At 41.6% G+C, this 12348-nt stretch overlaps 1 protein-coding gene across 1 annotated transcript in view; it reads left to right on the top strand.

The window, feature by feature from the left end:
• PLPP3 (phospholipid phosphatase 3) overlaps positions 1 to 12348 on the top strand; it is a 64185-nt gene that overhangs the window by 36176 nt on the left and 15661 nt on the right. The window contains exons 2-3 of the mRNA XM_083745900.1: positions 156 to 313; positions 10868 to 11151. Coding sequence (XP_083602026.1) covers positions 156 to 313; positions 10868 to 11151 — 442 coding nt within the window. The remainder of the gene's footprint in view (positions 1 to 155; positions 314 to 10867; positions 11152 to 12348) is intronic.

Genomic DNA, 12348 nt, shown 5'->3' with positions numbered 1-12348 from the left:
CCCCTAGTATCTGTATGGGATTTCCCGGTGCAAGTCCCAATAAATAGTATTTCCCAGTGTGCCATAATCATGACTACTAAGGTCCTTGTTTAATTCTTACTTGTGTTTCTGACCACACTCTTTTTCTTTTGTTCCTCTTCCTTTTCTCCCTCTAGCTGGCCTGCCATTTCTGATAATCGAAACAAGCACAATCCCACCCTATAAGCGGGGATTTTACTGTAACGATGAAAGCATTCGCTACCCTCTGAAAAGTGGAGAGACCATCAACGATGCTGTCCTTTGTGCTGCAGGCATTCTTATAGCCATACTTGCTGTAAGTAGGACAAAACGACTGTGGTTTTATTTCAGCTCCCTGTACTATAAAAATAAACACCCAGTACCAAACAACATGCCTATTTTTTTCTGTTCTGTTCTTGTTTTATTGATTTTACATAAATAAAAGTTAGGATGTCGACTAATCAAACATTAGTGGTTCTAAATACTTTGTTACTGAAAAACATTGGTGTCTTTGTGGAATTAACGCAAACCAGATCATACCTTAAGTGGCAGCTCTTAAACTGAAATCTTCAAACAACTTATTATGGAATAGTTCCCTAAACCCACTACAGCGGGGACCTGCCTTTTGTTTGTTACCCCATCAGGGTCATGTGCATTGCTGATAATACAGCATTGACAAGGATAAACTTTTGAAGGGAGGAGCTTGTGGATTCACTGGCTTTGAGGAAATAGCTTTCAGTATAGCCACCACTCAAATCACACTGCAGACCAAATTAATCTGTATATCAGTTGATTCAAGAAGCTATGATATTATCCAGATAGAAATTAGCCAGGTGCCAGGTGCATTTTGTGACTGGCACAAGTCCAATTGCAAGCACATGGAGATCTCTGGATGCCAGTTTGGCGACTGACATCTTCATTTGGCTGGGCCCTCCAGCTTTCTTAAGCAGGTAAGCAGAAGAGCTCATTTATTATCTTATATCCCATCCTACAGGGTACAACTCCTCCTCAGTTAATCTCTACAACAACCCTGCGAGGTAGGTTAAGAGGCTGTGACTGACTCCAAGGTCACCCAGTGAGCTTCATGACTGAGTGGGGGATTTGAACCCAGGTCCTAGTCCAGCACTCTAACCACCCCACCACATTGGCTTCCTAGAGTTCTTCTGCTATGGGGCAGCTCTATAAATTATGTAAATAAATACAGGGAAAGCAAAATGTCGCTTAGAGAAGGATATGAAATATTTTCCTGGAAGCTTGAATTTGTTTTATATCGGATTGGGTTTGTTTGTTTTTATGTTTCAATGTGTTGTAAACAGCTTGGAGATTTTTTCTTTAAAATGTAAAGTGGTGTAGAAATGAGATAATAATAAGAACCACAATAATCATAACAAACACCATTGCTGGGGGGGGGGGGGAGGAATGGCGCCTAGACATAACATTGTGGTGACCATAACCCAGACTTAAGGTGCCATTTGGCGATTAGCTTATATATCTGAGTTTCTAATACTGCACCCATCACATGCTTATCATGGTGTGAATGGGGAGGCTGTGCTTGCTCCCACTACTGCCTTGGCCATGACCCTGGTGGTTTGGCCTTGCTGCTGCCTATGCATTGCTCTGAAAGTTTGAAGCAGGCAGCCTGCTTACATGCGTAGGCCCTGTGCATACTTTAGAATGCCTGAATGATCAGGACGGTAAATTGTGTGAAGATATACACCAGGTGCCATAGTTCAGGCAGTGTGAATGACAACAAGGCTGCACCAGGCAGTTAGAAATGCAGGGATGAGGCCACTGGGGCCTAACCCTGCTCTCCCAGTCCCTAAAATTAACTGTGTGGGCCATAATATCTGAAGAGGGCTCTTCAGCACAGATGTTGTGAACAACAGCTCCCTTCAGCGCCAGCCAGCAGAACCAATGGTCAGGGACGGCCAGAGTTGTGGCGTGCAACATCTGGAGAACACAACAGTTGTTAGGCAGTCTCTACTGTATGAAGAGCATGATTAGTTATCTAATCCAGAAGTACTCTAGAAACAAACTCTGAGTTGGGGACAAAACGTTCCTTCCAAAACCATACAAGTGAGCCAAATCCCATAAATTTCATTGAACAACCAATGTAGGAGACATGTTCCAGCTCAGCAACTACGTGCTTGTTCGGCAAAAATTTAGCGTCTTGAAGGATTTGGTGTACATTGTCTGCATTCTGGTACGCTTTGTGGTATTTACATATCCCGTATTTCATGTTGGGTTGTGAAGTATGTTCTGCTTTGCAGCCAGCCACTGACTGCCTGGAAATGTTTTGCAGACAGTATTAGGTTCTGATATCTACTAAGGAGGCAGATTTTGAAAGGAAATTTGAAACTTGGGAGGCCGAAGGGAAGGGGCAATGTCTGTGTTCCCAGTATCCTTTGCATTAAGATAGATAATTCTGTTTGCATGTTCTTTTCCTTTGGATCTCTGAAACATTTTCTCATTATTGAAAAAGATGCTGCGTCATGGAGTATTTCTTTGTCAGTAAATGGAGGCATATTCTCAGCCCAGGCTTACAAATGGAGGTTGCTCATATGATTGCATTGATGACCACTTTACAAACTGAGTAGTTCAGTTCAAATATGATGCCAAACTATGATTTGGTGTTGGGCTGAAAACTGTGGTTTGTTGTTACCTCCAACCTGACAAACTCTCATTTGTATTTTCTCTACAAACTAGGAATAAACCCTGGTTTGCATGGCAAGTCGAAGCTACGGTGTGGTTGTATTGGCAAGCTATGGTTTGTTGAAAACAGGAAGTAATAAGGGAAGAGGATGAGAGGGAGCAGCTGAACCTGAGGTTTTTTTCCTAGCACTAAACCGTGGTTTGGTACTACATTTGAAATTAGGCAAAGGGAAGATAGGTTGTACTTCTAAGTAAACCAAGAGTTTACACATAGTTTCCATGAAGGTCTAAATTACAGTTGGCTTGCGGAATGTAAGAGTGTTCCTGCCCCACAACACCTGCATTGGTGACCTTTCTGAGGTAAGAAGTGGGATTGAAAACCTGTTCAGCTGAATGCAACTGGGAGCCCTGCACGATGAGCTGGACGCACCTCAGATCTTATTGCTGAAAGCAGGAACCTCAGGGGTAGAATGGGGGCAGGGGACTGGCACATGCAAGGATGTTGGGGAGGAGAAGGCTGGCACATGTTCCTCCTGCACACTATCTCATGATTGGAATTTCCTTTTTTATGCAGGAAATCATTATAACATTCTTATAGAATTATTGTTATTTGCAGAATAATTGTTTTAAACAGGTCTCAGATTTGTTAGCGTCTAGAGAGGAGACCATTTTTGAGCTTCCCAAATGAAGAGTGGGAATAATAATAAATGCCAGCAAGTATTTCAGTTGAAAATTTCTCTTGTTTCAACTTGGCCTACTCCTGCCAGTTGTAGGTTCTGTCCTTCAGGACTTTGAGGACATTCTTCAAAATCTAAGTTGTATAGCAGGCTAAGACCATACGCAAGGCCCGGCGTATTAAGAAAATTAATTTCATCAGTCACATAATTTTAACATGCAGATCGCATATACTTTTGATTGTGACTTTTAGCCTAGCCCCACTTATTTCTCCCTCTGTCTACAAACCAAGTTCCTGCTGCTTCAAGTGATGTAAAATAAAAACAAAATAAAACACAATGACAGAGGGCAATCTATAGCAAAACCCTTGGTTGTAGCGTCCAAGAATTTTGTGTGCTTGGGTTGGCCAACCATTGTGTTAGGTCTGCCCAACCTTTATGTGACTCCCCAACCCCCACATCCATTCTAGGTTTCTTTGCTTCACGGCTATTAAAACTTCCTCCTGCCATTATTTGTCAACAAAGTCTGTTCCTACTAAGTGCTCTATCAACTAAATAGCCCCAATAACCAGTTATTTTTGCATTCAAAGAGAAAATGAATAAACCTATAAACAAGAAGGAATTTTATCCTGCAGGGGAACTTTCCCATTATAGAAAGGCCATAAATGAAAGTGAAAAAGCTTTTCATTTCCATGTTATTGCCTAACATACCGTCATTTGGGCTCCTTGCAGAATCTGCTTCTGATCAGGAGCAAGCCAGTGGTGTGTATTATTAGTGCTGAAAATGTGGCTGGAAACATAATCAGCTGACTATATAATCCGTCAACTTTCTAACACAAAATGGCAGGCTAATTAAAAACTGGGGGTGGGGTGGGGAAGAGAGAGAAAGAAAACCCCAGCCACTCTGACGTAAAATAGCTGATTCTCTGCCATATTTGCAGCTTTCCCAACAAAAGCAACCGGGTATGGAAAATACAAAACAATATAGCACTTTTATTGTGGAGGATTGCCAATCTTATCAAGCAGGCTAAGAAATGGATTTCGAATTTTTATTTTTTATTTATGATGGGAGAAGATAGGGAAAATTTGTCGTATTTTTAGTATTGTATCAATAAATATACATGTAAAATTCCCACACACCAACTGCTACATCATTCAGGCATACATGCAGACCTAGAAACAACAAGAAAACACCACGCGTGAAGTAAACGTTCACTTTCTCTCTATCAGAAGTGGGCAACATGTTTTTGGACTCCAACTTCCATCAGCACTAATCAGGATTGGTCAGGGATGATGGGAGTTGTAGTGCAGCAACATCTGGAGGGGCACAACATCCTCATTCCTGTTCTATTCCATAACACCAACAATTTTCAGTTTATAAAGCTGTTTAAATCCATATATATGATACCATCTAGAAAAACAGTTTTCCACCAAGTGGCGACCAGTGGTGAGATTTTAACTCTCATTCTGCACATACAGTACATATATTTCCCACCACCACCCAGAAGGCATTACTTAGATGCCAGGATTATTGTAGCACAACTGGAATTCACCCTAAATTCACTGAGTACTAATTATCCCCTTTAAATTTGATGTCTTTGCTTTCCAAACACTCCATAGCTGGCATAAGGGCATTGGGGGACAATAAGCAAGACAATCATTTTCACACTGCTAACCCTTTATTTTATATAGTGTCATCAATAGACTCCCTCATCTAGACCAAAAGGTCTAGGTCATGTTTTATGGGGCTTGCAAGGCCCACAAAGTTCTTGTTAAGTAAATACCAGAGGCTGTGACCTTTGTCTCCATCAGTACATGGGAGGATATGAATGCACAAGACCCTTGAGATACTAATTGCCTTAGGGGATTGTGCTTTCCAGACCTCCCCTAAATATTCCCAAATCTTACCCCACATTGTATTTCTTTTACTTTAGAAAATATGGCTTGGTTTGACCTTTCAGGACCTCATGTTATCCACAAGTCATGGCTGCAAACTTCTATGCAAACTTCTACTTACTGGCCATCTAGTAAAGTCTCATATTTGTGACTGATGGCCCTTCTCTCTGCACATTTCAGTAAATAAGCAATGCCTGGTCCCCTATTGGCATCTCTACCCAACTTCGTCTCCTGTAAGAAAAGGTCATCTTGTACAAAGGAGACATGTGACCTTCTGCTACTTAAGAACACAAATCCTATGCATGCTTACATGGGAATGTATCCTGTTATACATAGTAGGACTTGTTTCTATGTAAACATGTATCTCCTCAATTATACAGAGCCGTTTCTGTTCTCTAAAGAGGTGAATTTCACCTTAGCAGAGGAAAAGGCACTACCAGTCCACTGTAAATTTGAACCAGTGACCTAGTTAAAGTGAAAGTTAGCCTGCTTCCTCGTGTCTCTCTTTGCATGCACTTGCATGGCATCTTAAAAGTTTTGTTTAAAGCAAAAATAGAAACACTTGCACTTAGTAGAGTCAAAACCAGTGCAAACAAAACAGAGAGAAGTGTGTTTAATTTATTTAAATCTCCTCATCCTATTAGATGTTTGGGGGGGGGGGTGTTTCACAGTAACTTGAAAATGAAGTATGGTTGGCGGTGATCAGGAGAGATTGCAAGGGTGACTGAATAATAGAAACTAATTGCACAGAGACCTTTCAAGGATTTGATGAAAACGGATTTGCAGCCATGTTTTCCAAATACTGGGCCATTTTGCACTTTGTCCCTTACCAGCTTTGCTCCCCTTTAAGCGTTTCCAGCAGTTCACACCACATGCATACTACTTGCTGGAGACACAAGTCAGAAGAGGAGCTTAATATCTTTAAGACTTGTTTATTCAGGATGAAGTTTCAGCTTTTGCACATCTGTGCTGAATTAGTTGCTTGAGCTTTCTTTCCCCCCCTTTTTTTTAATCAGGGACAGCATTGCCAAAAGAACAAGTTTATCCTACTTCAGCTTCTCATTAAAGGTCCGGCCCTGATTTCAGCTAAAGCAGGACGGGTCATGGCTACACACTGTTGTGCTGGTGGGGGGCTGAAGTCTCCAATTTACAGTCTGCTACATCTGTGCAATTACCAGGACCACCAGCAGCGAGAGAAAATATTAATCCCTAGCCTTTGTTGGCCCTGGTCAAAATATTCCCATGTCTATCTCAGGACAGGCATCTATGGTTTAAGAGGCTCCATGTGTTAAGAATAAAATGGTGAAGCACTTATTGTTACGCTCTTTCCTTAATTCAGTTTGTTATGCTGACCCACGTTCGTATGGAACGGCTCAACCACTGTAAAATGCAGATTTCCAGTTGTTGTTTTTCGTTTTTACATTGATCATTTGCATCCCCATCCCAGGACAGCTGGGAAGCATAGAATCTCCTCTGAAGCGGCTGAACACATGTGAATCTCCCTTATACATATTTGTACTTTTTGAATGTAGTGCGCCTACAGGCCACTTTTGCTTGTGCATATGTGGTGGAAATGCATTCCCAAGTGTCCACAAAAGCCACAGGGGATTTGTAAGAGACTCATCCTCCAGTAAATGAGCAATAGGGAAAGGAAACTGATGCTACGGTTGTCGGAGAGAGGCCCTGGCTGTAAATAACCATTAGAGGCCATCTGGCAAATTAATTGCGTTCTGCCAAAGGAGGAGATGCTGAGATTCATATGCTTTTATTCGCCCCACATGCAAACGTAGACTCTGGCCGATCGCCTGCATTTGAAGATGGTCCAACAGTCGAGATAAGCCATCAGCTGTGCAGCACTTGTGTTCTCCAGGGCTTGCATGTGATTCTGGAACAGGTTAGCTCCTAAACCTAGACAGCCTGGGTGAAGCCCCAGGAACCGCAATATTAATTTCCTGTGGGGGGGGAGGGGAATGTGACAACGCAGCTCTTCAGTATGTGCTGTTTTTCTGCCGACTAAACAAAAGAAACTGAACTAGCAAGCCCACACTTTTTCTAGACACTCTTCCATGAAGTAGCTATGAATGCTTGTAATTTCAGTGAATCCATGTCCCTTTCTCCTCTTTCCCATCCCCACCCAACTGTCTCATTCTACCTCCATTTCTGAATATTCATTCAGTTTCAGGTTTTGCACCTTACAATACAAACCTTTCCAAACCAGGAAACCCAGTTTCCTGTAGTTAGTCTCCTCAGTACCTCTTATGTCTGCAGCTTTTAAACTTTGTAATTTTTTTGTCCTGTAAACTGGATTGCTTGCTACCTTCTAGGGTCTTCCTTTTCCTCACCACCATGGGGTTCTAAGCAGAATACCAAGAATACTACACTTACAGCTTGTGACACATTATTAATAACTCTTATTTTTGTAAATCTTATAATCAACAAAACAGACATCCCCATTCTATGAAACATCTATAAGAGAGCTTGCCATTCCCTTCTCTCTTTTGTGGATAAACCTGCAAGGAAGCTGTTTGGTGGTGTGACATGTGGAAAGCAATTCTTTCTGAACCTTCTAAGCATCCTTATATTAGCATGTTGCCTGCATGCCATTTGTGGCTGGGCAACAATATTGAAAAAAACAACAATACACCATCCCCCAGAAGCATTACAATATAAAAAATTGTGTTTCCGTATCTAGTGAAGCAGGCTTTGTTGCTCTTAATAGTTATTTCCTTGTTTTGCTTAATTAATATATTAAGCTAAATAGCTTTACAGATTCATTTTAGTGATAGCTGGTACACAAAGACTTTGTGGTGAAGGGGAGAAAAGTAAATTAGAATGAATTTGTGTGTTTGTGTGTGTGTTTGTAATTGGCAATGTTTCCATGTTGCGAGTAATATTACTGGCTGTTTCAGAGATTGATTTGCATGAAGGCATTTTTCTGGCCATTGAATGTGTATATTCTTCTATTGGCCAGAATAAAAAAAAACATGTAGAAGGAGAGGGAGAGGGAGGAAAGGAACCTATTTTATTACAGAGGTATAAAAACAGTGAAGTAATTAATAAAATCCTAAAAATGTAAAACCAGAGCTCAAAAAATCTACTTGGGTAACGTGACAAAGAACAATTTAAGCTTTTTGCCTCTTTCCTGGAGGTGTGACATTTGGAATTGGTTTCACAGCCTGATTTTCATTAAACTGCCTTTAAAAGCTTGAGATTATAAGAAGCCAGGAAACCAAGTTCATAATGATGATTGATAGCATTAGTGTCAAGTCTAGAACATTCCCTCTAGATGTGACACAGGAAATACTTACAGTGTATGGTTCAAGGGTTCTTGGGTTGTGCTCCCAGAAACATGCTACATTGTAGGAAGAGCAACAGAAAAGTGTGTGCAGGTATGAACTGTGTTTCCCACAATTTTAAGACATTACAACGAGAACCATTTTGCACTTTATGGGAGCATGCAGTCAAGCAAGGAGCTACAGCTAATCCTGGAATCTGGCCATTTGTATCTATGTTGATCACATGCAAAGGTGTACATTTAGACAATTTAGGATGACATCTAAAATGTAATAGCTGAAGCAGAAAATTTGTACTTATTCCCACCCTCAGCAACCTAGGAAAAGGTAAAGCAACCCAGTTTCTTTCTTGCTCACTGACTAGTGCCCTGCACACAACCTGGGATAACTGGTCCTATAGCAGTCAGCCGCTTGTGACCCTCCTTTTCCTCCTTTGAATGATCCCAGTGGAGTCACAACAGAAATAAGCTTGCTATCTGTGAGATCCACAAAACTGTTTGCTCCATCTACCAGAATCCCATGCTTAAGAAGTTGAGGAACACTATGCTCCCCCAAGAATGCATATGCAATTCCGACCTACCTCGCCTAAGAGTTGAGAAGGAGCCTATTCTTCCATCCGTCCAGAGATTAAATGAGAAACTTGGCTCTGAAAAGTGTGATATAAATTAACAAAATATTATTGGACAGTGGCCAGACATAGACACATCAAAGAAGTGTTTCAGTTAAACATGCCGTAAACTTTGTATGAGAAATCAGGTTGGCGAAAACGGAACTCCACAGCACTGTCTGGTGTCACCATGTTATAATGCATATACAACACATATAAAGCACTTTTTCTTTGCCAGTATAGCTGAGACTAATGTTTCAAAGATCATACTTGGCTAAGAGGGAAATCTAAACCCATGGTCACCAGTGACAGGGTTTAATGAGCATCATGGTCACCACTGCACCACAGCCCTATCACTTGTGCTGACCAGGAGCAAAGAACCACCACCCCACCTCAAAAAAATGTTTTCTTGCTGTGCCAGCTCTCAGGCTAATACAACAAATTGCGCCTGTTGCTGTCACGTGATGGCACCAGGACTGGCTCTCCCAACCCCTCATGATGTGTTTATCCCAAAGAAGCCATGAATGTCAGCCAAAGAATAAAACCTTGGTCTCCGCTTGTGATTTATCTGGAGAGAAACTACGAGCCTGGGATCAGATGACACAAGCTAGACCATAGCTTGCTTCCCAGCTATGGAGAAGAAGCAAAGTGTCTGTGATTTCAGCAGCGCACCTTAGCATTGTAAGCTCATTTGCATTAAACCATAGTTTATTTTAACTATAGTTTAATGTGACATGTGAACTAGCTCTGTTTAAACAGAGAGGGGAAAGTGCCTTTGTAGTGACTTCCTTTCAAAAACATGTGAATTGGCCCAGGTGTCTTGCATCGCTTAAGGTTTTGCTGCAATTACTAGAGCAGAATTTTTAGAGCTCTCCGTTCAGGTGACAGACTTGGAAAAGCTCAGCTTAGGAACTGTTGTGCTTGTGGAATTACCTGCTATTTTTGGCTACACCTGCAGCTTATTTCCAGCTTTGTCTGAGGTGCAACTGCCCAATGACTCATATATATAAAGATGCCAAAAGCACCCACATCACTTAGATTTGATTCTGTTCCTTTGGTGTTTAGAAGTAGATAGGATCGTCCAATGAAAGCAGCTAGACAAGTTCTTTCTAATGATATCACTGGGCTTGTCATCATTGCCTGTAAGCTAAGGCATGGAATAACAGTTACTATGATTGCTCTCGTTTTGCAGCTTTTGCAATTGTAAGAGATTCCCCCAAAGCCTTCAGATTTATTATTGCATTCCAAGTTGTACTTATAAGATAGTCTCTAGTAATAACTTTGGGATGTGTAAATTGTTTGGGGAATGTTGTCTGTCTCTATACTAATAAGTACCTTCCTTGTCATTTTGGCTGCATTCACAGGGGAGTTACTAGGTGCCATTTGAATGTTTTTCTCAAATAAAGACCCTAAATAATTACTGGGGAGAAGAGGAGGGAATCCCAGAAACTTGGCCCAGCATAGCAAAGCAAGCCCATGAACTTCTTCAAGCTGACGCAATGGAGCACAAGTGTATATGTTTTGCCCATTTCAACAGTGGGTGGAGACAGAGAGGCACCATGATGCTCAGTCTCCCCCAGATTAATCATACAGTGAAGTGGGATTGTTTCTGAGGGGAGAAATGGAATATCTAAAAAAGCTACACCTGTACGCTCTTTTCCGATAAAATTGTATTGACATGTGGCCTGCTCATGAAGGATGCATAATTTCTTATCTTACTTAAACATATACGTATCTTTCCCTTACAGATCATAATAGGAGAGTTTTATCGGATCCATTGTTTAAAGGAAACATCCCGATCCTTCATCCAGAACCCCTATGTGGCAGCTCTGTACAAGCAAGTGGGTTGCTTTGCCTTTGGATGTGCCATCAGCCAGTCTTTCACAGACATCGCCAAAGTGTCTGTTGGACGTTTGAGGCCCAATTTTATTGCGGTTTGCCGGCCGAATTTTACACTAATCAACTGCTCTCAGGGTTATATCCAAGAGTACCAGTGCTTTAACGATGACGAAAGCAAAGTTCAGGAAGCCAGGTGAGAACTTTTTCTCTCTCTTTCCATCAGAAATAGTGTGTTGTGACTTGAATAAAAATGATACCCTTGTTTGCCTACATAATCACCTTGAAAAATGGCAGAGGAACCTGAATGAATGAGCAAGCAGGTTGACTTTCTCAACTGTAAATTTAAAGACGTAATAGCTCTCCTTTAGTCTTGATACCTCTATGCGAGTTTGCATATTATTTGTCCAATTTTTATTCCCTTGCACTGGGTGTAATAATATCACTGTAAGTCCTGTTTCAATGATAGATTTGCAAGTATATTTCATTAAACAAACAATGGATAATTGTCCAAGGGAAGAACTTAAGAATGGAAAGGTGAGAAAGATTATAAAAAGCTGCTGGGTGGTGGTGGGGGACAACTAAAAGAATTTGATACACCTAACTTTATAAAGGGACGCGGGTGGCGCTGTGGGTTAAAGCCTCAGCGCCTAGGGCTTGCCGATCGAAAGGTCGGTGGTTCGAATCCCCGCTGCGGGGTGCGCTCCCGTTGCTCGGTCCCAGCGCCTGCCAACCTAGCAGTTCGAAAGCACCCCCGGGTGCAAGTAGATAAATAGGGACCGCTTACTGGCGGGAAGGTAAACGGCGTTTCCGTGTGCAGCTCTGGCTTGCCAGAGCAGCGATGTCACGCTGGCCACGTGACCCGGAAGTGTCTCCGGACAGCGCTGGCCCCTGGCCTCTTGAGTGAGATGGGCGCACAACCCCAGAGTCTGTCAAGACTGGCCCGTACGGGCAGGGGTACCTTTACCTTTTACCTTTAACTTTATAAAAATCACTGCTCCTTACAAAGGAAGCATTTTTTGAGGAAGATGTAACTTAACTCAGATAAGCTATGTAGCCTTGTAGCAAATAGATTTGGCTGCTTAAGCTTGCAAATATCTGAGTCCACTTATAAAGATAAGCACCCATAGTTTTGTCACTAATAACAAAAAAAAGTAAAGGAATTTCAGAAAGCTTTTCATATCAAGAAAGACAGATTAAATTATAACTTTTTAAAAAAACTTGCTGTTCCAAACTGCCTCAAGAAGATAGGCGAGACCAACTGATTATGCACTAGGAGATGGTAAAACCTGCTACGTAAGTGCCCTGGGCCGCATGGCTGCATGCCAGAATTTTCTTTAAAATTGCCATCTCTATGAGTATATATGTGTAGGGAGGAGGAGACATCTTAGAG

Source organism: Podarcis gaigeae, assembly GCF_964106915.1.
Source record: "Podarcis gaigeae genome assembly, chromosome: 6".
Lineage (NCBI taxonomy): Eukaryota > Metazoa > Chordata > Lepidosauria > Squamata > Lacertidae > Podarcis > Podarcis gaigeae.
The sequence above is the reverse complement of the archived record's forward strand: the minus strand, read 5'-3'. Positions and strand labels throughout refer to the sequence as shown.